This window comes from Ochotona curzoniae, unplaced genomic scaffold (assembly GCF_017591425.1).
Source record: "Ochotona curzoniae isolate NIBS_2020 unplaced genomic scaffold, NIBS_Ocur_1.0 contig_908, whole genome shotgun sequence".
Taxonomy (NCBI): Eukaryota; Metazoa; Chordata; class Mammalia; order Lagomorpha; family Ochotonidae; genus Ochotona; species Ochotona curzoniae.
In genome coordinates this window covers 6,947,744-6,972,696 of record NW_024466607.1, presented here as the reverse complement: position 1 = coordinate 6,972,696, position 24,953 = coordinate 6,947,744, and the positions used below count along the sequence as shown (strand labels likewise).

General features: G+C 58.5%; 1 protein-coding gene across 1 annotated transcript in view; it reads right to left on the bottom strand.

Annotated features, from left to right (window-relative positions):
- GRIP2 (glutamate receptor interacting protein 2) overlaps nucleotides 1–24,721 on the bottom strand; it is a 28,582-nt gene extending 3,861 nt beyond the window's left edge. Inside the window, exons 1-21 of the mRNA XM_040994899.1 lie at nucleotides 24,682–24,721; nucleotides 17,167–17,247; nucleotides 16,859–16,994; nucleotides 16,127–16,272; nucleotides 15,481–15,567; nucleotides 14,979–15,054; nucleotides 14,012–14,157; nucleotides 13,537–13,684; nucleotides 13,268–13,437; nucleotides 11,569–11,694; nucleotides 11,096–11,245; nucleotides 8,556–8,742; nucleotides 8,142–8,287; nucleotides 7,466–7,546; nucleotides 6,144–6,210; nucleotides 5,899–6,044; nucleotides 4,853–4,997; nucleotides 3,543–3,682; nucleotides 2,975–3,151; nucleotides 2,089–2,263; nucleotides 869–974 (exon numbers count right to left, since the gene is read on the bottom strand). Coding sequence (XP_040850833.1) covers nucleotides 869–974; nucleotides 2,089–2,263; nucleotides 2,975–3,151; nucleotides 3,543–3,682; nucleotides 4,853–4,997; nucleotides 5,899–6,044; nucleotides 6,144–6,210; nucleotides 7,466–7,546; nucleotides 8,142–8,287; nucleotides 8,556–8,742; nucleotides 11,096–11,245; nucleotides 11,569–11,694; nucleotides 13,268–13,437; nucleotides 13,537–13,684; nucleotides 14,012–14,157; nucleotides 14,979–15,054; nucleotides 15,481–15,567; nucleotides 16,127–16,272; nucleotides 16,859–16,994; nucleotides 17,167–17,247; nucleotides 24,682–24,721 — 2,676 coding nt within the window. The remainder of the gene's footprint in view (nucleotides 1–868; nucleotides 975–2,088; nucleotides 2,264–2,974; nucleotides 3,152–3,542; nucleotides 3,683–4,852; nucleotides 4,998–5,898; nucleotides 6,045–6,143; nucleotides 6,211–7,465; nucleotides 7,547–8,141; nucleotides 8,288–8,555; nucleotides 8,743–11,095; nucleotides 11,246–11,568; nucleotides 11,695–13,267; nucleotides 13,438–13,536; nucleotides 13,685–14,011; nucleotides 14,158–14,978; nucleotides 15,055–15,480; nucleotides 15,568–16,126; nucleotides 16,273–16,858; nucleotides 16,995–17,166; nucleotides 17,248–24,681) is intronic.
- Between the last annotated feature and the right edge of the window lie 232 nt (nucleotides 24,722–24,953).

Sequence of the window (24,953 nt, the reverse complement as noted above, 5' to 3'; positions counted from 1 at the left end):
AGCAAGGACCGCTGAGGAGGCAACGCATAGGGGTTTCAACAGCACAGAGCATAGGGGCGCTGCTTTGGAAGTAACCATAGCTGCCCGCAAGCGCAGTGACAAAATCAGACAGCCCATCCTGGACACAGACAGAGCAGGAGGGCAAATTCCCACACAGGGAGCTAGAAATAAATCACAAGCAACAACTCTAAGATGCACTGAAAAGTAACAAAGCCAATGGCATCGCAGGGGAGAGCAGACATAGTTGATGAAAGAGAAGCCATAGATACAAAGATGTAGAAATTGAAACGCAGAATCTAAGGAATGGGGCAAACATTAGAAGAAATGCAGCCAAAGAATGAGTGCGATGGAAAGCCAGGTAAGGGAAGACTGAAAACACAGACTAAGTCTCTAGTAAGACAAATAAAACTCACACCGAGCCACATCAGAAGAATCAAACATGTTAGGAAGAAAAAGGGAGACAAAAGCACAAAAGAGCAAAGCTTTAAAGGAGACCAAATCGCTGCTGGGATGGGAACAGCTTCAGAAGTGGCTCGGCTGCATCTCTTTGAGCAGCCCGTGGCATCCCAGACAGAGCTGAGCCCACCAGAGCCCAGCTGCCCTCTGGCCGTTCATAACTGCCATCTCCTCTCTGCCATGCCATCAGCACCCGCACGCTTCCACAGGGCACACCCACAGCCACATACCACGCAAACATACTGCCCCAAAGGGCTCCAGGCAGACACATGCATGAAGACGCACACGTCTGCAGACACAAGCCCCGTGTGCCCACAAGACACACACACCCTTGATGTGCCATCCTCTCGATCAGCACACACCCAGCATGCTCAGCACAGCCTCACATGTGCCCAGGCTTGGGGGGACCAACCTCCAGCTCCCTCAGCAACTCGGACTGGCCACACGACTCCAGGTCCTCGAGGGCTTCCCCGAACACGCGCCAGAAGCCCTCCTCGCGGGCAGGGCCGGGGGCTGGGCTGTAACGTAGGAACCACAGCGTCAACTTCTGGCCAGCGGGTGGGTGGGGAGGTGGACTGGGGCCTGAGGAGTCTTCGAAGCCCCACATTGGGCTTGAGGGACTCTGGGGTGGACAGACAGTGAGCAGGCAGGCAGGCAGGCAGATGGGCGGGCGTCCTCGGTGGCAGTGCTGGGGCCCCAGGGGTAGTGGTTGGTGACACAGAATGGGAAAAAGACGCAGTTTAGGGCACCCAGGACTGTCGGCGGCCAGTTAGAACAGGGACGGATGAGACGGGGTGGACAGCGGTGACACAGGAGGCCTGGGAAGAGAGACAGACGCACAGACAGGAGATCCATGGTGCAGCCCCCAGAGGACTACCCCTGGCCCCACCCAGACATGGCACCACAGGACAGGGATAGAGCCGAAGCCAGCACGGACACAGACAGATGGAGAGGGTGGGACATGTGTGCCGGGGAAAGCTGCCTGGGTTTGCAGGGGATTTACGCACGTCTGCCCAGGAAGCAGTGACTTGCGTCCCCAGACAAGGGGTAGCTACAAGGCACGCTATGGCTTGTAAAACATGTTGTCTTTTACCCTCTGAAGGTCAAGCAGTCTCCTTCCCTTCCCATTACACAGGCGGTACACTGAGGCTGAAGGCCTCATTCCAGTCAACTCTAGACCCAGACGAGTAAGGATGGGGTCCCTGTTCTTAAGCAGCTGGTAATTTGTTCAGAACACAAGAATAGCTGACTACAGACACTAGGCATCTAACTATGGGTGCCCACCCATAGAAGCGACAACCACCAGGCAATCAGACATAGGTAGCCAGCCAGGGGCACCAGGAAGAGGAGAAGGCAGGGATTCCTTCTACGCAGGAAAGAAGTTTCCAGCAGGCTGGGGGCTTGAGCCATTCTGACAGACAGGTGAATGGAGAAGGACAGGCCACTCGGTGGTGTGTGGGGGTCCCTGAGAACAGGAACAGCCTCTCCGACACACTCTCAGCCTGTCCCCTCAACATCTCCCCTCCCTCCCACGGGTACCCCCTGCACAGGGGCCAGCCATGACCCTTCCATGCCCGTTGTCCCACTTTGGCCCCCGCATGCTTCCTCCAGCACATCACTCCCACCACAAACCTTGTCGGCACCTCCCAGTCCTCCTCCTCCTCCTCCTGGAAGCTCTCTTCAGCAGGGCCCAGGGTGTAGCTGCTCCTCCGGGCCTCGGTGGGCGGGGGGCTGCTTTTTAGCCGGCCAGGGGACCTCCACTCTTGGGGGTTCAGGCCCCGGGCCACAGCCTTTGGGGTATAGGAACCTGGCAGGCAGAGAGGGGATGTCTGCATCCCTCTGTCTCCCCCCACCATCCCTGCCCCAGTCCACCCGGACAGGTGTCTGCGCCTCTTGGAGTCTCCAGGAACTCACGCTTACACAGCAATGCCTTTAGCCTGGGACTGTGGAGCAGGGAGGTCAGGATTCCACGACCCCCAACACACCACCTTTGACAGTTCCGTGGATCCCACCATAGCAAGCAGACACACTGACCAGGGGCGTAAGGCCCAAAGCCAGCACGTGTCCACTGATGCAGGACAGGGTAGGAGTCACCCAAAGCCCCACAGGCTGCACCCCACTGGTTCCCTGAACCAGGCTTGTTGACTGAGGGTCCCTGGAGGCCACCTGGGGGTCTTGATGTGCATATACAGGGCAGAGAACCCCGAACTTCAGCTGCAGGGGAGGGACGGGGTGAGAAGGGGCTCTCTAACCCCCTGTCTTCAGCAGAGCAGCTCCATGTGCCAGAGAGGGAGGCAGAAGCAAGGCCAGCATAAGGCTGGACTTCACGTCAGAAGATGGGGCTGCAGTGTGTGCTGAGAAGAGCAACGGGCCCTGGGAGTGGCGCAGCGGGCATGCCAGGCTTTCTGTCAGGCACTGTCCCCAAGATGGAAAAGGGCAGGCAGGAGGAGCAAGGAGTCTCTGCTAGCCGGGCAGCATGGGGGGAGCACACTGCCATCCAAGGTCCCTGGGCTGTCACCTGGGCCCCCAAAGCCTCCCTCCGTGGCCGAGCTGTCCCACGATTCCACAGCACTGTCCACACTGGGCACAGCAGGTGAGAAGGGGGCTGCCAGCACGCCTTTGAGAGCCTCAGGAGGGTCCTCGTCCACATCACTGGCCTCGCTGAGGCTGCCCGATTTGCGGGGTACAAGGGGACCTGGAAGGAGAAAGCGGGGCATCACCTCCAGCCCTGGAATACAGATGCCCAGTTTCCATACCTCAGTGCAGGCTAAGAGTTCCTAGGCACTGAGCTGCCTGCTGACACATAGGAGGTGGCACCATCAGAAGCAAACCCACTTCATAGATGGGACTACTAAGGCTCAGGGGGCCTAGATTGGACAAAAGACCCTCAAAGGTGTACCTGGCCACAGACATATTCATGGGACTAATGTGTGAATTGGGGCCACACAGAGCACACGAGGGTGCTTAAAAGGGGGTATGAAGAACAGCACTCCCACCCAGGCTCGGTCACACACCAGCGAGGTGACACTGGGTGCCTCCCACCCCCGACGGGATGGCCAGCCCCGAGGATGCGGTGTGAGGCTCACGGTCCAGCTGCTTCTTGATTTTCAGCGTGACGATCTCGCCGGCCATCTGCAGGAGGTGGATGGCCTCGCTCAGTGGCCGGCCCTTCAGGCTAACGTTGTTGATGGCCAGGATACGGTCCCCCACATGGATGGCACCAGTCCTGGGGTATGGACATGGGGCAGTGCTGGGAGTAAGACACGCAGGCCCTTGTCCAGGGGTTGGGGGTGGGGGATGGACAGTCCCTTCCAGGGCCCAGAACAGCCCCCAGGTGCATGTTAGCATAACCCAGTGACTTTGGGCCAACTTCTTCACTTCCCTGAGCCTGAGTCCCTTCGTCTGTAAAATGGGGGCAATGATATTTTATTATCAAGTCTAATTGAGGATAAATGGGTATGGTGGAGCCATACTTCCCTCCAGTGAAAGCCTACGGCCCCTTCCCTCTGTCCCGGGCTGTTTGCCCACCTGGAGGACACCAAGGCTCAGCGGGCCAGAGGAAAGCACTGGCAAGGTCAGCCAATTCTGCCTAGATATCCGTTAGAGTCTGCCTGTGGGACTTGGCAAAACAGTGACTGGACCCCAGACCTGATCCATTAAGCCCTGCCTTGGTGGGAGCGGGGGGAGTACAGAGAAGGGGCACACCAGGTGGGACACAGGCAGCTGCTGAGGCACCCTGAGGTGGGTGTGGGAGGAGGTGGTAGAGGCTTGGATTCTATCTCCACTGGCCAGCTCAGGTTCAGGAAACCATCCGGTCCCTCACCAGCTGCTGCAGTCTTCAAGGCAGGCAGCAGGGGGCGCCCCAGGAGCGGAGACATTCTGTAGGAGGCTCTGTCTCCAGAATTGTCCCAGCCCGCCCAGGGCCAGCCCCTTGCCCTCCCTGGCCCACACCGTCCAGGGACCCGTCCTATCCTCTTGTGGCCAGCAGACGACAGTGCCTTGGGGCTCAATCCACACCCAGAACTCGCACAGCTTGGACAGAGCTGGGACACCCCACCTCTCACTGCTCCCCATCTGTCAGTCTGGGGGACACTTCCCCAGGGAGAGGCAGCTGCAGGAGCTGCTCGGCTGTGCTGGGACTGGGCGCTGTCCCCACCATCCCCACAGTGCTTACTTAACCTGCAAGATGACCCAGTCAGGACCATTCTCCCACGGGACAGGTCAGGGCTGCCCTCTCAGAGACAGCAATGGCCATTGGAGGATGCTAGGATCAGACTGAGTGGTGATGCTGGGAGAAGTTAGCATCCAATCTGGCTGTACACCCCCAACCCAGCCCAGCTCCTGCTCCCTGGGGAGCCTCCATCCTGGGCCTACCCCAACACCCAGAGTCCCTCACCTCTCAGCCAGACCTCGCTTAGTGAGGCCCGAGATGACGATGGGGTCGAAAGGCTCCTCGGTGCCCGAGATGGTAATGCCCAGGGGGCCCCCGTAGCGTTTTAACTCCACGGTGTAGCTCACTGCGCCTGTGGTCTCCTGCTCATCTGCACAGCAGGGGACACTCGTGAGGGACAGGGCAAGGCTGGGCAGCAGGGCCAGGCACTGAGTGGCTCCAGCCCCATGGCCTTGGCATCATCACTCACCCTTACCTCTCCATTCACAAACACCACAACGGACAGATGTCACACACTCACACAGGACCCCCAGGCCATCTCCGGCCTCCACAACAGCTTTTTCTGCCAAACGCTATTGAAATAAAAAGAAGCAGAAAGATTCTGCCCACCACCCAAAGAGCGACAACACTGACACTGGTAACAGCGGGAGAGGAGGCAGGAACGCTCTTGGGACACTCAGCATCCCACACTAGAGTCTGTGGGTTTGAGTCCTGGCTCCACACCCCATTCCAGCTTCCTGCTCCTGCACACCCTAGCAGGCAGCAAGGGGTGGCGCCCTCCAATAGCTGGGTCCTACTGGGGACCTGGAATGATTCCTGGCTCCTGGCTTGGCCCTGGTCCAGCCACTAACTGTTGCCAACATTCGGGGAATGAACCACCAATGAGAAATCTCTCTCTACCTTTCAAATAAATCAATTTTCAGAAAAGAAACCCAATTTCCAACATTTCTTAAAAAAAGAAAGACATCTGCTCAGAATAAACCTCTCTCCCCAGGGAAGTGTGGGCAACTCTTCCCTACATCAGGCATTCACACTGCAGCGGCTGTGTCCCCACACGGTGCCTGCCCAGACATGCAGTCCCCAGTGTCTGTCCCCTCAACTGTTGCCCACGGCCCCTCCGGGGTCTACTGCACCAGAGTTTGAGCTGGGCAAACTCCTGGGGGTCTCAGGATGGCTGAGGAAGGCAACTGGGCCATGGGGCTGCCCCACCCCTGCACTTGCAGCCCCAGGAGTGGCCTGGCGGGACGCGGAGTGGAGCAGGAGGTGCCTACCTGAGTTGTCTTCGTCTTTGCGGATCTTGAGTTTCACCAGGTCCTCGCACTGCCGCAGGATCTGCACGGCATCCTCCATGGGGCAGTTGTCTAGGCGCACGTTGTCGATGGCCAGCAGCTTGTCGCCTGGCTCAAGGGTGCCAGTCCTGCATGAGCCGGGTGGGGGACGGGAAGGAGCCTGACGCATGCAGGCGGCACGCCCACACCTATCAGCCCCATGCCCCATTGGTGCCCAGACACCCTACCTGTGTGCCACGCTGCCTTTCTTGATGTCAGAGATGATCAGGGGCTCCCCGCGCCTCCTGCTGGCTGCTGGGGGAGAGGAAGCAGAGACTATGACCCCAGATGGCCACAGGGGGTGGACCAAGGCCTGGGCAGGACCGGGTATGGGCTGGAGGCCCACACACTGTTCACATCCTGGTCTCACTGCATCCTGGCAGTGGGCAAATCAGCTCACCTTCCTGTGCCTTGGTTTCCCCTCAGTACCAGAATGGTGATGCCCCAGCCCTCAAGGACACGTGGTAACCTTCAACCAGATCATGGGGGCCTGAGCTGAGTTCAATAGTTAACTGATTAGGAGTTTCATATCAAATGGAGCCTGGGTTCAAGCCCCCAGCTCTGGCTCCTGACCTAACTTCCCACCAATGCAGATGCCAGGTAGCAGCAAGGAAGACTTGGGTAACTGGGCTCCAACCTGGAGTGGATGCCCTGCTCCCACCTTCAGCTAGGTCCAGCCTGGCCACTACAGAGAGATGATGGGATCTCTCCCTGTCTCCTTCCTTCCTTCTGCCTCATGAATAACTAAACATGAATAACCAAAGATAGATAATGCAGGCACAAAACTTAGTATGGCTCCTGGCACACGGCAGGTGCTCAACCAACGTCAGTTCCGTTTCTTCCTGCCCCCATCCCTGAGGGGCCGGCTTGTGGGTACCTCCACTCACATCACCTGGTTCAACGTCAGGTGCCCATCACGGGGAGCTGCCAGGCTAGTGGGGTTGGAAAAAATGTATGGGATGTGGACAAATTTAATCTCTCATGCAAAGCCCCTAAGGCAGGAAGGGACAGACGGGACATTGCAACCGGGCCAGAGTGGGACCCGTCTCGGTCCCAGGGACCGTCACACAGCCTTCCTAGCCCTGGGAGGGTTTCGGCTCCACTCTGGGCAGCCAGGAGCAGGACAAAGCGCTCCTCATGCCAAGGGTCACAAATTCTCTGGTTCTCTTTAGGTTCTACAATCCTCACTTTCACTCCTAAGACAAACACACATTCAAGCCCTGTCTGTGTGCCAGGCCTCATCTGGCCTCTGAGGATGCCTAGGTAGGTAGCACACCTCCAAGGACACCGTAAAGTCCCACTAGGAGAGACCCATAGGGCCAGATGGTGTCCGCTGTGCAGAACGGGAAACCAAGGCTCCTAGAACCCAGGTCCTGCCCATGGACATGCAGCCGGGTCTGGCAGAGTGGAAGGGAGGGATGTCAGCTGGCAATCCTCCCTGAGCCCTCCATGCCAGCCACCATGGACAAGCGCTGCTCCAGGCTAAGCAGTGTGCAGAGAAAGGACTCACAGCTGATGGTGATGCCTAGCTCCACGCCTCGCCTCTTGGGCAGCTTCACGTGGAAGGTGCCGCTGCTTGGGATGACGGACTCTGGGTACAAATAGACAGGGACCAGATGAGACACAAGCGGGGAGTCTCCGGAGGCCCCCATCTACTGTGCATTTGGATCTGCTACGGGAGCCCCTCAAAGCCACAATTCCAACTGATGCACACCAAGACTGGCCAGAGACAAGCAACCAGCTGTTGGCAGAGCAGATGAGACCGGAATCCCCGAGGAGTCCCAACTACAGCCAGGGAGGATCCCTGAGGCAAAGCCCAGCCCTTCTGCATCCAGCGCAGGTTCCCAGGCAGTGGTCATGAGCCAGCCTGGGCTGGGCACCTCCACCTCACTGATCTCAACGGACCCACCCACCACTCAGGCTAATGACAGGAGCAGCGTCCTGTGCAAAGCCACATGGCCTGGACCCTAACCCAGGCACTGGCCTGCAGTTCTGGGCTTGAACCACATGGGGAAGGAACAGGGAATATGGCCAGTGCCGCAGTTCTGTGGTTCCCCTCCTCTGAGTTCCATCTGTCACACATCACAGACCCATCTCAAGCCCTCACCAGCACATGGCAGCCTTCCCTCCATGGCAGCCCTGGGAGAGGACACTAGACAGGGCAGCATTCCAGTGCCCACACTCACCTGCCACATCAAACTCGATCTCCAGCACGACCTTGTGGGCCAGTGCTGCATCCCGCAAGAGCTGGTTGGCTTCCTCCATCGTCCCATCCTCCGTGGCAATGCCATTGATGGACAGCACACGGTCCCCGACCTGCAGCAGCCCACACCTGCATCCCAGAAGGAAGAGGCTTCAGAACGACCCCAATGGGGTGTGACTCTCAGCCCTGCCCCAAGCCAGCAAGTGGTCACATGACTCTGGCTAAGGGTTCCACCTGGCTGGACCTCAGTTTGGCTGTGCAATGAGGCTGGCACTGGGGCGGGGTGATGCTTCAATGGATACACTCGTGAAGTCAGGGCTTGGGACTGGGACCCCATTTCCCTGCCTTTCCTTGAGCCCTCTCAACAGGACCAGGCGGGATGCTGCGGCATGCTCACCTCTCAGCTGGGCTGTCGGGCTCGATGAAGCGTACCAGGGGAGGGGACGACAGGGTCTCAGTGGCAAAGACACCACCCTGCAGCTGAAGGCCGAAGCCGCTGAGCGGATCCCCGCAGAGCACCACCTCCGTGGTCTCCGTGTGCACAATCTGCCCACCGGGCCCCACCGTACTGGAGGCCAAGGACACTGTGGGACAGGGAACACAGCACATGGTGGGCTTCCTGGCCAAGAGGCAGGTGAGGGTGGCTGTGACTCCACCTAGGATGGCCTCTGCACAGCCCCAAGCGTCCCACACCACCTGCTAGGGCCATGGCAAGGGAGGCACACTTTGTAACACAGAGGTGCTGGGGGTTGGTGTCATCCGACTGCAGAGACGTAATTCAAGGGCCACGGCAATGCCCGCTTATAGCGTGCCACACCATGGCTTTTAATCCCAGGGGCTCGTAGCCAGCACTGCAGTCAGCATCAGCATGGCTTTACCTCTTCACAGAGAAACCTTTCCCTAGGACTGTTACCCACCTCACCCCAACTCCGGCAGCCCCAAGCCAGCACCGACCTCAATCCGTCTGTACGGACTTGCCTGCTCCTGGCATCTTGTGCAAACATAGCCACACAGCACGTGGCCTTCTGGGGTCCCTCACACCTGGCTGGGTTTCCCAGGTCTGCCAGTGTCGTGGCAGGGGTAGGGAGCCAGTCCACCGCTCACCACAGCTGAGTAAACTTGTACCACTGCACACACCCCGCTGTGCATGCACACTGGGCCTATTCCCTCATCCGGCTGCAGACCTCCGGTCCAGCTGCCTTCACTGCTCTAGAGTGGAACCGCTTGGCTACAAGGCTAACTCCATGCTGGACGATGTGAATCATGGTGTTGCCTACTAGATGTTATTTCATAGCCCGCATAAAACACACTGTCTTCTTGATACCAACATTAAATACTTTTGCTATTTACGCAACGAGTTTATTTCTTTCTGTTACTAGTTCTCTTTCTATATTACTTTATTATGAAATAGTTAAAATGACATATTTCATGCCATATGGTATTAGATATGCTATTACGTTTATCTGCATTATGTTTCTCACTATCACAATGACAAAAATGGTGGCTGGCCCTCCTATTTAATGACTTCATTATTGCCAATAATTCCAATACTTTTAACCTGGAAAGGGGGCTCGGAAGGGGGTCCCAGGAGTCGCTAACCTCCATGGCCCCCACCCAGGAATGGCCTTTCCTGCTTTTTACCTAACATCTCCAGCTGAGTGACTGTCCCAGGTCTGCTGCAGCTCACACCTGAGTCTGAAATGTTTCTCTTTCCCCTTTGGCTGCTGGGGATCTCAGCCATAACGAGTGATTTTTACTCCTCTCTTCCTTCACCTGGGTCAACCACAATGGCCCAGTTCACCTCCCACCATTCCTGGGGGCCCTGCAAGTCCCACAGGACCCTTCTCAGCCACCAGAGGACTGGCTCTTCGAGGGAAAGATTTCAAACCCCCAGGCCCTCACATAGCTTCTGCTTTCCCACCTCGCCTCCCGCACTGTGCACTTTACCACACAGGTAGTGATCACAAACAGAAACAGCTCTGAGCAACAGTAGCCAGAAATGTGTGTGCGTGCACGCGTGTGCACACGCACAGAGTCACATGGACATGAGAGTCCTTCTCTGAGACCATGTCACACACTGACAGCATGCCATCTCAGTTTGGGCAGGTGCACCGTGTGACATCTGCACAAATTCCTAAAAACACATTCCCCAGAGCACATTCCTGTTGCCAAGCAATGCGTGACTCTGCATGCACGCATGTCTGTAGTGAAAACAGAGAGGACTGTCGGGGATGACAGGCTCAGGCCTGTGTGTGCCTCTTGCAGGGGTGTTCCCAGATGGCAGAGATGTGAGAAGTCACACTCACACTGCCCTGGACCTCCGCCTTGGCAAGAGGGGGCCTGGATCCAGCAGCCAGTATCTGGGGTCCTGCAGATCTGTCCCCCAGGCACTGGGCCTGCTGGGCCGGCTGGGTAGAATATCACAAGAACAGGAGCTAGACGTCTAAAGGCTATGTGATCACCAGAGCAAGCGTGCTCAGCCTAGCGAGGCCCACCACCCCGTCGGACTGTCCGGGTCCAAGTCCTGGCTCCAGCTCCCTGCTGATGCACACCCCGGGAGGCAGCCGCGAGAGCTCCAGCAACTTGGATCCTGAATTGAGCGTCCAGCTTTGACCTGGCCTAGCCCTGGCCACTGCAAACATCTGGGGAGTAAACCAGCACAGCACTCTGTCTTCATCTTTTCATCTCTGTGTCCCTCAAATAAAAATCATACCTAAGACTAAAAGAACACACAGTAATTGGCACCCCTCAGCTGTGCCCTTGGGCAGCACAAAACCTGCCGGACCATCCCTAGCAGCCGGATGAACAACAGCTCCTGTCAGTAAAATTCTCCTCCCCTCCCCAACACACATGCAGCAGGAGCCCTGGCCCAGGTACCCTCTGCAGTCCCCGTAGGCACGCCAGCAACTCCTGCAGAGGGAAGACAGCCAGGCTTACGTGAGCTCTTGTGTTCGCGTCTTCGCTGTCTCCTCCGGCCCATTGTCGTCCTGGGGCTCATGGGCTGGGATCCGCGGGGGAGAGTGCTGGGGTTGGCGCAGGAAAAGGCGTGGTTCATGGTTGGTGAGGAGAAGGGAGAGGAGGACAAGGCTAGGGAGATGAGAGCAGAGACCCGTGAGCCCTGGCAGGGTGCTTGTTCCATGCCGCAAGGCCAGACTCCCCTCTAACCCCTGCCTCCCACTCCACCTGCCAGGCACTGTGACCTCAGGCAAGCCTTTGAGACACTGGAGCTTCCACAGGGGTGGAGGAGCCCAATTGCTGGGGCTAGGGACCCACAGCATCACTGACACACTGGGTGACAGGCAGGGACCCCTGGTTTCCTTAAGTCTTGATGTCCACCCACTCCATAGGCACAAGCCCCTCCCCAGGAAAGGACAGGAGGGACACGCAGAGCTACCGCGTGGGCACCTTACATCGGCTCTGGTCCTGGCCAGCTGAGGCGGCCCAGGGGGGTGTCCTGCAGCGACCGGGCCGGGGGCTGTGGCAGGAGGGCACACAGGGGTCCCAGCGGTGAGGCTGCTCGCTCCTCTGCACTTTCACTGCAGCCAGTGAGGGGAGGGGAGAAAGAAGAGAGGCAGATGCAGCCCGTCTGGCAGAGGTCCCCAGGGTCCCCTGTTTGGCTGCCTCTGGGTATGAAGGAGCAGAAGACCTTCCTGGGTACTGTGCCCAAGACACCTGCTGCAGGGAAGGAGCAAGGAGATGAGCTGCTCAGCTCTCAGCTGGCAAGCGGTGGGGCAGGGGTGAACTTGAGAGCCGCTCTGGGGCCCAAGAGGTTTGCAGCTGGGAGCACAGCCCCCAGGCATCCCAAGGAAGGCTAAGGAAGGGGGTGGCTACGGGGGTACCTCCGGGATCCCTCAGGGCTGCACCCTTGCATCTGGGGCCCCAGGGCCGCTTCTTCCTGCCCCGGGTAGCCTTGGGTTCTTGTGATTGGCCAAAACCCATGTCCATCACCCTTGTGGCTGTTCCCATTTCTCCCCTAGCATTCCTGGGTCCTCTGTGAATTCCTGTCTGCTCCAAACTTGTCACCACAGGATGCCTCCTCCCAGGCTACCAGCATCGCCCTGTCCTGGCTCCCACTCCTGCTGCCAGGCTTTGCCTGCGCTGACCAAGCCCTGGAAGGTCAGGCAAACACTCTGTCTTAGCCCAGTGTCTGTCGCTCAGGCAGCGTCCTCACTCCCACCAGGGGCTCAGCCAGCTCTGGAGCCAGCTGCCTGGGACAAACCCCAGCCTGGGCACTGGTCAGCTTTTCCATGACTCCCTATCAACAACTGTAAAATGGTACCAAGAGACAGGCCCTTCCTGGGGTCCAGAGAGAGCAAGAATGAGGTGCCTCTGTGACACAGGGTCGGGGGTGGGAACTAGCATCCTGAGCCAGCCCTCACAGGAGGGTCAGGACACCAAGCCTGGCATTCAGCAGGTGCCCAGCAAACAGGGCAAGGCTGCTTCTGGCCCAGAGGCCACACAGCCCAGGCCTGGGGCTCAGCAAGGCCCCCCTCTGGACACAGCCAAGATGGCCTCTCTGTAGGCCCTTTACCTGACCTCCCCACAGGCCTACACCCCTTATCTGATGTGAGAGTAGAGGCCAGAACCTACCCCCTCCATCCACAGCCTGACCAACCTGACCTCAGCCCTGGGTTGAGCACTACCCCTTCCCATGCCCATGCCCATGTACCCATCCAGGGTACTCACCCCCGTTTGCGGAAGCAGAGGCACCTGCTTAGAATCAGAAGCCAAAGTCCCTTGCCCAGATCCCTGGCTCCCTGCTTCTAGCTGGGAGCCAACCCCCACCCATAGGGGTTGCCCCAGGCCCTTTGTGCCTGCCGGGAGCTGACAACTCAAGTGCAGACCCCAGTAACTGCTCCCCCACCACTCACCCCAGGTTTTACACTTCTATTCACACAGCCAGAGGGGCAGCCAGCTGTGGGAACAGCTGTGGGACAGCAGGTTGTCACTGAGCCCCACCCCTGACCCCATAGATTCTCTGTCCCATCTCCCACCCCCAGCAACTGCCCTGGACTTCCAGATGGGAACCCCTTTTATGCAAAGTGTCACACTTCCTGCCAGCCCACCCAGGGCGCCCTGCAGGCCTTGGCATCAGCGGAGGGGACCCACCTGCCTCAGAGGGGTTCGGGGGGCGCTGGCTATGTGGCACAGGCAAGATCTCCAGGCGTACTTTCTCGGCCACGTTGGCCAGGAGCTTGGTGGCCTCAAGCAGGGAGCAGTGCTCAGTGCTGGTGCCGTCGATGGACAGGATGTGGTCTCCAGCATGCAGGGCCCCACTCCTGTTCAGAGCAAGGTAGCAAGATGGGTGGGCTGGCTGGACCAGACAGAGCCCTGGGCCCCTACTCCCTTGCTGGTCCCACACCCACTGTGTGCCTCACCTATCCACCACGCTGGCAGGCTTGATGCGATCAATCGTGATGACTGGCTTGTTCCGGTGGGAGCCTGTGGTGAGTGAGATCCCCAGGGCAGAGCCTGGCGTCTTGGCTATTTCCACTACCAGGGGCCCTGTCCCATTGGCCACAGTGTCTGCAGGTGGGACAGCAAACAATCCTGAGCCATGGCTGCTGGAGCTCTCCATCTGACTGTTCCTGCCTTAGCAAGCTGCTACACCCACTGTCCAACCATGGAAACTGAGGTATGGAGAGCTTAAGGCTCTTGCTCACACAGCCATTCAACTGCTGTGCTTGCTAACCTTGTCTGCCAGCTGCACCCCCAGGGCTTCCACTATGCTTGGGCCATTGCCCAGGGTACTTATTGCCCAGAGAGGCTAAGGGACTGGCCCAAGCTCACACAGCCTGTGAAGTGGGCCACCGCCTCCCCGACTCAATTCCCAACCACAGGTTCCCTGCTGACCTGGAGTGGCCACGTCGTACTCCACCTGGAAGAGCGCCTCATGGCTGCACTGTCGCAGCATGGCCAAGGCTGTGGCATGGCTGGCCCCATGCAGCGGGATCCCATCAACACTGAGCAGCCTGTCGCCCACCTTCAAGGAGCCCTCCCTAAGGAGAAAGGCCCCCATCAGCCAGGCCGGCCCAGCTAGGGGGGTTGCCAGGAAAGCACATGGCAGCAGGCATCAGGTGGCCTTGGTCTCAGCCTCCATGTGGCCCTAGGGCCAGGTCTGAGAGTACCAATGCTCAGAGAGGATGCCAGCCACACTTGGGGTGGGGTGGGGTGGGGTGGGATGGGGTGTGGTAAGGGGCAGGCTTCCTGCTGCTCCACCCCAGTTTCCCAGCGGTGACTCTGGCCCAGTGACAGAAGGGCCTGGGAAAGAACTCAGCAGGGCCCTGGGGGGAGGGCGTTCCCAGGGTTCACCTCGGTTTGGGTCAAACCCGCACCCTGCATGCTGCCTCGACAGGTGGCCCGAACTATTCTGGGAGTTCCATGAATAGCTTGTCACAGGCCTGTCCCCAGATGGATTTAGATATCTGAACAAGGCTTGTCCATGTTTTGCTTCAAATAGCCAGGAGTTGCCCGCCAGCTGGGTCAGGAGCCAGGGCCACATTCTCCCAACTTTCCGCCAGTCCCAGGTCACTGGGGGCTGGGCAGCATCACCAGCACTCATGAGACTGAGTTCTCAGAGAGCCACAGCCATGGTTGATGCCCAAGCCCTGGAGAGCTACCCCACAGCTGCCCAGCTTAGGCATGCCAGATGGCAGGAGCCAGGGAAAGAGCAAGCTTGGGTCTCTCCCACCTGGAGTTATATGCCAGCTCCACCCATGACTCCCTGACTCTGTGGCCTCTGTCTGCTCATCTAGGGAAGAGACCCAAGTGCCCCACTCTGCCTTCTTCCTGGAGGGGCCTGGCAAGAACCCACACTCACCTGTCAGCAGGGCCGCCGGGCCGCACATACGTGAGGACCAGTGGGCGGGACTTGTGCGCATCCTCATGGGCGCCACCTGCACAGAATCGAGCCACAGACGGGTCATCCCACCCCATCCCTGACCCAGCCCCTGGGTAGGCTCCTCCAGGACAGTCTTGTTTGCCATCCACAGCCCCCTCCCGGAGGAAACATGACCAAAGACCTCTCTCTGTTAGTAAACATCTTGACCATTTCCTGTGACCTCAGCACACTTCCCTTTGGACCAGACTGCTAGACAGCTCAAAATCCCAGGAGCAGCCATCATTTCCCCATCATTTTCTAGCACAATTTTCTTCACGCACACTTGGTTACTTGGCAAAATTTCCCATTTAGCACTTGGTGGAACGGTCATTGTTTACGATCAGACTCGATCAATCACATTCATTAAGGCAGAAAAAGAACAGACAGTAGCACTGGCTCCCTGTCTGCCCCTTCCCTCGCTCCCAGGGCCACGCACACTGACCTCTGAGAACGAAACCAAAGCTGCTGCCTTCCTTGTAGAGGGAGATGTCCACGGTCTTGGAAATGATCCTTGGGTTGTTCTCGGGGGCTGGGGAGAAGGGGAGAACTCCCTTGAGTCTTTCAGTCACATCTCCAAGCTGGGAGACCTCCCCAGAGCTTGTTCCAGGAGAGCTGGATGACCAACAGGTCGCAGAACCTGTAGGGAGGGCAAGCCCCACCCATCTCACCGCTCCTTCCAGAGAAGGGGCTGCCTGTGCTGTGGAGGCCTTGGCCTCACTGTAGCCTTAGGCCAAATCACAGAGTTACTGGGGTGTCAAGACTTTTGGCAATGGTTCAAACTTGAGAGCTAGGCAAAAGCTCCAGGCTACTGTTCTTAGGTATACCGTGCTGGGGGGAATGGGGGAGCAGGGCTCAGGGGGCGAGGCACTCAGCCAACCCTCCCCAACTCCCAGGAAAAACAAACAGCAACTGCATGTGCAGAGTTGCAAAAGATCCAGAGTCCCACCAGTACCAGCCCAGGCTGGTCTTCAAGTGCCACCCACCTCATCCGGCACAGGCCCCCACCACCCAGGCCCTGGTGTGGGGAAGCAGCTGTGACCACCCATAACCAAGGCAGCCGAGAAAGTTCCCCGTCCAGGGGCACCCACCAGGCGGGGGCAGCTCATACTCCACCTCCAGCACCACGCGCTCGCCCACGTTCCTGAGCAAGGTGATGATCTCGTCATGGCGCAGCCTGGCCAGGCGGATCCCGTTCACCGACCGGATGTAGTCACCCACATTCAGCAAGTCGCTCCTGTGACCGGGCGGTGGAGCTCAGCAGTGGAGCCATGCACCCCCAGCATGGAGCCCACTTCACAGCTGGGCAAGCTGAGGCTCAGTGGAGCCAGATGCCAGCTCAGGGTCAGTGACAATCGTAATCTGTCTGATGGCCAGGCCCCGTACCAGCCCATGGGACCAGCCCACGGGGCCAGATCATCTGTCCCTTGCCAGCCCCCAGCGCTCTTGCTGCTTTCCACTGAGACTCTCCCGGAACCAGCGTGCCCGCACTGTGAGTGGCCAGTGGAGGCAGTGACAGAGGGGCAGATCCCCAGTGCCCGAGGCCAAAGGGGTTCACAGAGGGAAGAACACAGGAAACATGTGGATGTGTACCCATGGCTGTCTAGGTCTGGGGTCAGACCAGGGAGGGCCTTCCAGAAGCAGTGTGACTTCCAGCCAACAGGCCGCATGTAGATGCAAAGGGAGACACGGGGCCAGGAACCATGGTTCCCCACAGGAGACCTCCTCTGTCACAGACACCAAGCTGCTGGGTGCTCCTGGAAGCCACTGCCTCTGGATGCTTTGCCCATGACCCATGATGACCCTGCAAGCCCACTTCTCACCTGGCAGCGAGCCCCCCAGGCCTCAGGTTGGAGACCCTGGGCTTCCCATCCTTGTCAGTGCCACCGGAGATGGTGAGGCCCAGGGTGCTGCCTTCCTTCTTGAGCAGCTCCACCACGGTAACACCCCGGAACTCCTCTGCCAAAAGATGGGAGGGTGAGCTAGGGAGGCTGACAATGGGACCCAGAGGTGGAGGAAATGGGGTGAGGTCACAGGGCAGGGCGCTGATAGCTGTGAGCTCAAGCCTGAAGGCCACGCAGAGTTCTCTAGCTCCAGGGCAAGGAGCGGAGCACGGAGAAGCAGCCCTTACCCGGCACACTCTGTCGGCGGCATGCCAGGGCCATGTCCGCCCCACTGGCATCCTTGGCTCCTTTGCAGTAGGGCCCGTCATCTGCAGCAAGAGAAAGAAGACCTGCCTGCACCTCCTGCCTGCACCCAGGTGCTAAGCAGGTCCCTCTAGCTGCCAGTAACGCCCCACTCCCAGCTGGGCTACTGTCCCAGCTTCCACCAAGGAAGACTCAGTACCTGGCTCCTGGTATGCTGAGTGCCTGGCATGGAGTGTCACGGCCGCTCAGCACCTGAACATCCCGACAGCACGCAGAGGGTCATCTTGACACTGGGAGTGCTCTCACTCCACCGTACAAACGGGTAAGCTGAGACTTGTGCACTCAATCACAAAACCCAAGTCTGTTGGCCTTACCGCCCAGGGCTGTGCCTGCACACCTGCTGAGACCGAGAGCACTCCCGAGCACAGGTGTCACAGGGCTGCCCGTGGGCAAACTCCAAACTGAGCGGACCTGCTCAAGGCTCCCTCCTGGGGATGCCACTTCCCAGTCTCATCCTTCCCTGAGAAGTGAGTCAGCACCCTTAGCCTTACTGCAAAAAAATGCTTTCCCATGATTCCATCCACGTGAATCCCCCCACCTCTGAGCACTGAGTGCTTAACAGGTAAACTTCAGCACTTCACTCGGACTTCCCCCTTGTGCTCTCTGTTACCATCTCCCTGGATGTGGCTAATCTGTAACAAAGTCTGTCTTCTAGGTTGCCCGTTGTTGGGAAATTAGGAAGTCGTTCTCCAAGCAGCATGCGGACTCAGCTTTTTGAAAACACTAGAGAGAAATACATCAGTGCTGAGCACACAGACACGCTTTCCTTGTCCTCATTCCCTGCATAGCAGAGGACGGCGACCTCCCAGGGCTCTTGTGCTGGCTGAGGGATTCCAGGCCATCTGGAGATGAACGGAGGCATCCTCGGAAAACTGGCTCCAGGAACCCCTGCTGCAGCACCAGCCCCACAGAACCCTCTGGCGTCCTCCCAGCATCTTAAATCGCCTCTGGGAGGCTCACACCCTTCCACTGCATCATCTGGGGAATGACGACTGGGCGGCGTCTGTGGGTAACCAGTACAGGCACGTTTTCCCCTGGAGTGTTTTCCACCTGCAGATGGCTGAATCCCACAAGCCGAGCCTATGGCTCAGAGGGCTGGCTACACACAGCGGTGGGGAAAGGGGGGTGTTGATGTGTATAAGTTCTGCATCCCATCTCATGCCTGGGACTCCAGTGACAATGGTGGGTGGGAGATCTTGGCTCAGACACCCTTTGGGCTGCTGGAGGAGGGTTCAACAAGGCCAGACCACAGTCCCACAGTGCTGTGGGGAGGGGCCCAGCACCTGTATGTATACATGACTCTTGCTGCTCCAGGGTTAAACCTTATACGGACATAAACGGAATCCTCTCTCCATTGCTTGGGAAGATGCCTCTGAGGCTCCACCCCCCACCAACCAGGCTAAAGGGTTCCAGTTGCTCTGCACACCGGGCAGCACCTTCCAGCATCAGCTTGGATTGCATGTGACACTCAGCAGGTACCTGGAGAGTTCAGGTGCCAATGGTAGCACAGACCAGATGGTTCTCAGACCTCACTTTCTAATTATCTGCAGCTGGCAGGTATAATAGAGCAGTGGGCATAAGGCCAGCCTTCTTCAGGAGTGATGGTTTCCCTCACCAGCAGGCCAGAGATTCCGTCTACAGTGCCTTCCTCCCCTGGCACAGGGGCCCCCTGGGAGTTGGTGATTCCTTAGGTGGAAGGGGACACAAGCCAAGGAGTTTAGCAGCTTCCCTACCTGCTAACCATCAGATGCCAACAGCATCTGTGGCAATTCAGACCACTCCAGACTGCCCACTGTGCCCTAGGAGGCAACCATCACTGCTAGTGAGAATGAGGCTGAAGTCAGGGGTGGGGGTCAACCAGGTGGGGTGGGCGGGGCTCAGCCTGGATTGGGGGGAGCTCCACCTCAGCCTTCATCACCCTGCAGCCCTAATCACCCCTCCCAGCTCCCCAGTTCCCCGCTCTGCCAAACCAGGGCCGGGCTCCCTAGCTGGCCAAGGTTGGCAAACAATAAATCACAAAAATCACAAAACACTTCAGCCAGACTCATTTCTACAGCCGCCAGGGTCAAGCCCCAGCAGCTCTGTTCAACCCCCTCCCTCAGGCCCCCATTTTCATCGGCCGCCTCCAGTTCCGACAACGCCCCATTAAGTCTAATGCCTCCCATTACAGTTCCCTCAGACACACTTCATCTGGATCCAACAAGACTTTCTGGGTTAATAAAATGTGCAAGATCAGGTGCCACGCACTCGGCAGCAGCAAACAGCTGGGAGGTCACCAGGCAGCTCTGAATGAAAGCCTATTCCCGCCCTCCCCAAACTCTGGATACCAGTGTATCCCTCTCCTCGCCTCCTGTCACCTGTGCACCCCTAGGGAGAGCGAAGGGGGAGGAAGAGCCATGGAAGCGAGCCCCAGGTGCCAACTCAGAGCAGTGAACCCTGGCCAGGGCCAAGGGCAGCAGCAGGAGTTGAGCTGGATGTTAAAGCAGCCAGAGCCCCAGTCCAAGAGGCTGCATAACCCCAGACACTGAAAGTGGCTGCTGCGGGCGGGCACCTGTTCCCAGGTGGCTGTGGTGTCTGTCCTTGGGGTCAATGCTGCCACTTGCCAGTCCATCCGCCGCTCAGTATTCATAAGGTGCTGCATGAACCGCACAGTGCCTGACTGGCTACAGTGACACTCTTGGACGGCGGAGCGGGATCCCCCGACTCCGTCCCTTTCACACCATCCTGCTGGCTTTGGGCTCCGGAGCTATAGGGGCAAGCAGAGGTAGTGGGCACTAACTGGACATGTGAATGATCTCTCCAAGGAAGGCATAGGCATATTAGAGATGACTCCTGCCCCATCCCGAAAGGCATCCACCAGAGCTGGTGCCTTTTCAGAGAGGACATGGCACCCCATGTCGTTGTGGGAGAAACCAACACACACCAGCTATTGAGGAGGGACCCCCAAGTCTCAATCTGCCCCGTGATTTGCTCCACTTCCCCATCTGTGAAATGGGAGTGTTCCTCTCACTGGCAACTCCTGCTGGCCCAGGGCTGGGGGAGCTGAGGGGTCACTTTATTTATGGAAAGCCTCATGGGGTTCAGACCCCGGCCTCCTCCTTCGGAGAACACGCTTGTACTCTCCCCCGCTCTTGCTTTTGTTCTGGGACCCAGTAATTACACGCTTAGAGATGAAGGCTTTTCAAAAACATCTTTCCCACCAATTTCCAGCTGGAAACATGCATAAAAACCAGAGATATTTTTAGCCGTGTGTTTTTTTTTCCTGTCTCCTCCTTCCAGCAATGGGCAATTATGAGCTTTTGCCTTCAGTCAGTCAGTCCTGTAAGAACTCGCTTCAGAGGGAAATTTGTTTCCGGGGCCACCAAATACAGATGGGGCACCCGGGGGAAGGAGGGTTGAGGGCTGGGAAGGGGTGCAGATCTGCACACCTGCAGCCTGGTGGTGGGTTCCCTTGCTGGGGGAAGCGGCCTTGTCTTTTTTTCTTCACTTCTGTGGAAATCATTCATTTGCCTTCCTGATCTCCCCCTCTTGGAGCCCCAGGGAGCTGCAGAGCTGTGACAAAGGGCAAAGGAAGTTGGCTCCTGCCAGGCTGCTTTGGCCAGGGCCCGCCTCAGCTGGGCAGCAGGCAAGAGGCCGGGGGGCCAGGTGGGGTCTCCACGACCTTAGAGAAGGGAACAGGAGGAAAGCATACACCCACATCTGGGCACAGACAGGAGCTGTCGCTGGGACCACTGTGTGTTCGGCAGAAGGGGGCCTGGACTGGGGTTCCCACACACTCTCACTGCAGCATTCACAACAGTGCATGGGACTGGAAAGGGCAGGGCGGATGATTCTCAGAGCCACAATGCAACCACCAAGTGACGCTCGAGCCCCAGGCACCACCCTGCCCTGGTGTCCAGCCCCTTGAAAAGGGAGGGTAAACTTGGGTAGGCCAACTCTGGGTTCTGGTTCCAGCCAGCTGTCTCTTGGCTATGGGGTCAGAGTCCCCTCACCTTGTCTGCATGTGGGGGCAGGGACCCAGCTCCCAAGCTGGCAGACAGCTCTCTTCCTAGCTGTCACTCACCCTGTGAGAACCTGTGATGTGGTACAGGGTTCTAGGCCATGTGCTTTAGAAGCATGAACTTACTGCAGCCTTGCCACACGGGAGGGGATACCGTTACCTCTGCTCTATAGATGAGGCAAGTGGGGCACATGCAAGCTAAGGGAACCCTCCAGGGGCACCCAGACCCAAGCCCAGGTCCCCTTGGTTCCCAGAGAGGACTTTTGCTCTCCGTGACCCATCCTGGGGCAGACCGGCACTCAGGGCTGACCCTGCAGTCCTGGGCTGCCCACCAGGTATGGTTGTGTTTGTCGCAGAGATATAGCTGACCAAGAATTCAGAATGCCAGGCCCAGCCCCCACCAGCCTCCTATGATAGAGAAGTATGGAGAGGGCCGGCTCAGCACCTGCTTGTTTTGAAAGCCATGAACAGTAAGGAATGAACAGTTCATAGCACGAACAACCCAACTGCAAGTGCTGAGGATCAGAAAAAGAGCCAGGCGGGCTCTGAGCCTTGACGTGCGGGAATGCAGTGAAATCCACAGGACAGCACCTCAATGACTGTCCCCATCCCACACACAGGCAGACTGAAGCCCCAAGAAACGGCCCTGGTGAGCTGCAGAGCAAGGGCAAACCCAGGAATCTCTGAACCCCCCAGCACATTGCATCCTTAACTCTCAGCTCTGCTCTCTGCCTCTGGACAGGAGACAAGGAACCCCACATGTGGAGTGTTAGGGTGCTAAGAGGGCAGCTGCACAGTCCTGAGTGATGGTTCTGGCGCCCACAGGCCTAAGCACACCAGGAGCTGGGGGCATCTCCCGAGGAGGCTGCCAGCACCCTTGTCCTCCTCCGACATGGGGTGGAGGACCTGGTTCAGTTTGGGCCTTCCACATGCAGGACCCGGGCTCTCTCGCCATCTTCACTGTGAGACTGGCAGCATTGAGGAAGGAGCCCTCAAAACTGAGTTACCAGCAGACCAGCTCAATTTCTGACAGCGGCTAGCTGCCTGCGCCCGTGAGAGACTGTGCCCATGGAGTGGAGAATAAAAACAAACATTCCTGCCATCATTCACAGTCCAGCCTCCCCCATAAAGTTCTTCTCTTCCCCGGATCCAGCCCTGCAAACCCCAGGGCCCTTGCACTGGCTGTTCCCTCTCCTGGAACACTCCCCCCAGACATCCACAACTTCCCTCCCTCCCTCCTGAAGGGTTCCAGAATGTCGCTATGTCTGGGTGGCCTCCCCCAGCAGCCAGTCCAAACATACACGTACAGGCCTTCATTCCCTTCATTTTATACTTACTGACGGTGATCAACACCATCACACAGCCCTCACACCCAAAGGGCCAGCTGCCAATCATCCCCTGCCCACCAGGGTGCCACGCTTCTATCAATCTATTCCACCCTCCCCACCCCCCACCCAGTACTAATCAAACACCCAGCATACCTCTCCTGCATGCCACAGCCAGCCCAGGCTAGGAGAATGTGGACCTACATAAGCAGTGGGAAGTTATTCAAGGTCACGGCTGAAAAAGATCCAGGGTCAGGATGTATACTCAAGAGTCTTGGCTCCAGGCAACTGGCTGCTAAGTGCTCCATCCGGGTTTCCCTCAGCACAGGAGGTGGCACCTGCCCGAGGCACTCACAGAACCTGGTAGCGGCTCTGGAGAGAGCACAGACCACCCCGCCTCCCCTCACACCAGCACACACATGCCTTGCTGCAGGCCCTGGGAACGAAGCCATGTTATGGTGGGGCATCGGAGTCCTCTCCCCGACTCCATGTAGGGAGGCAGGAGAGTGGACCCAGCAAGGGACTTTCTCCAAGGTCTGCACCCAGGCCATAACGGGCTGCTTCCCATCCCTTCCTCCCAGGGCATTGCCTAATGCCAGGTGGGAGCCCAGACCTGGCAGCTGGTCCCAAATTCCAGCCTGAGCTGCAGCTCTCCCTGGGAGACACAGGGCCTGAGGCTGCCCCTATGCAGAGGCCCCGGGATCTGCCCGAACCAGGGGCCAATGAGCACCAGCTCCAGGAAGCTTACAAACAGGCTCTCCTTCCCTGGCGATGACCGAACACATCGGTCTTACGGTCTCAAACCCGAGGGTGCCAGGGGCTTTCCAGGCACACAGAGAGCAGAAAGTCCGCCAGAAAGCCAGCCCCACTCCACTTGCCTCCACTCAAGGAGAAGAGGAAGAGTCCTAATACTGGTCCCTATGCCCTTGTGCCGAGCCACACCTGCAGCTCCGTGTCTGCACTTTAGCAAGCAGTCTCTGTGCTGAGGCTCATGGAGGCAGAGGTGATGTGAAGCTGGGAGACCCGTGAAAGGGAAGTCCGTGGTGAGTGGGATCGAGGCATCCATCAGAGAGAGCAAATGCTTGCTGAATGGCAGGCTGTCAGGCCACCATCCAGCAAGCTCTGCACCACTGCAGCCCTGGGACCAGGAAGCAGTCAGGGGCCCAGCAGGGAGTGGAGGGCACTTTCCGGCAGCACCCCAGGTGAGGTCCACAGGACTCACTGTCCCTCTGCCCCCTGTATGAAGTGACCTCATGTGCCTGGGCCTTGGCAAGCTGGGGACAACAGTGTCCACTCTACGCCCCTGTGACGTGCAGGAAATGAAAATCCAGACAGGGAGGTCAGGATGCAGCCTAGTGTGGGGTGCCGGGGGTGCCGAACCCCCCACTCTACCATTGTGAATGTGGCTAGCCTCTGGCGCCTCCGAATCAGCGTGGGAGCACTATTGCTCTCTGGGTTTCAGTCCCGGCTCAGCCACTGTCCTCCCTGTGCCTCAGTCTCCTTCTCTGTCCCCAGCCACTGCCCTTGGCGCTGCTGCAGAGACATGTGCAGAGTGTGTGAGGCGGTGGGGGTGACCTAGGGCATGAGTGCACTTGCTCTGAGCCTGGGCCTGGCTCCTAACAAGCTCCTGGTAGAAGGAAGGGAACAAGCCAGCCGAGGGACAGATGACAGATGACCAGAGCAGCCCATCTGTTTGTCCCAGACTCCTCCCTGGGGCCCAGTCCAGGCTGTCCAGGAGCATGGAAGCTGTCTCCCCATCCCACACACACACACCTCCTCCCCCCATCCCCAGTCCACTCTCCACCCCTGGGAGCTCCCTCCTTGCCACACCTCTGGACGGGAGCTCACTGCCACCTGCAGCTGGCCAAGCAAGTCCCTGGCTCCGGTTGAGGCACAGTCAGCTCAGAGTCCCCATGGGAGCCCCAGACCCACCTGCCCCTGCTCCACATGGCCAGGGGCAGCCCTGGGGAACAGCAGGAGCCAAAAGGTGCTAGCCACCCAGCAGGTGTCCTGTGCCCCTCCCTGCTCTGGGTCTCTGTCTCCCAGTCCTCTCTCCCTGGGCAGCAGCACCCGAGGCACCAGAGTTGGGCACCCTCACCCTGCCCACTACGTACCAGCCTCTACCAGGGTCTCGTGGCTGAGCCCACACAGCATGTCCGCTATTGTCTCCCCTGCTGCGCGCCAACTCCTCCGGGAGCCCCGAGGAGCTCAGCCCTCCCTTCTTCTCTCCCTCCCCTCCCCAGGGAGGGGCTGAAGGAGGGGAGCTCGCTGCTACCACTGGCTGGGCACGGAGTCCACCCACCGCAGCAGGCGGCTCTGCTTAAAGGAGACATGGCTGTCACCAGGGTTGGCTCCAGGACGGGGTCCACCACTCCCCCAACTCCAG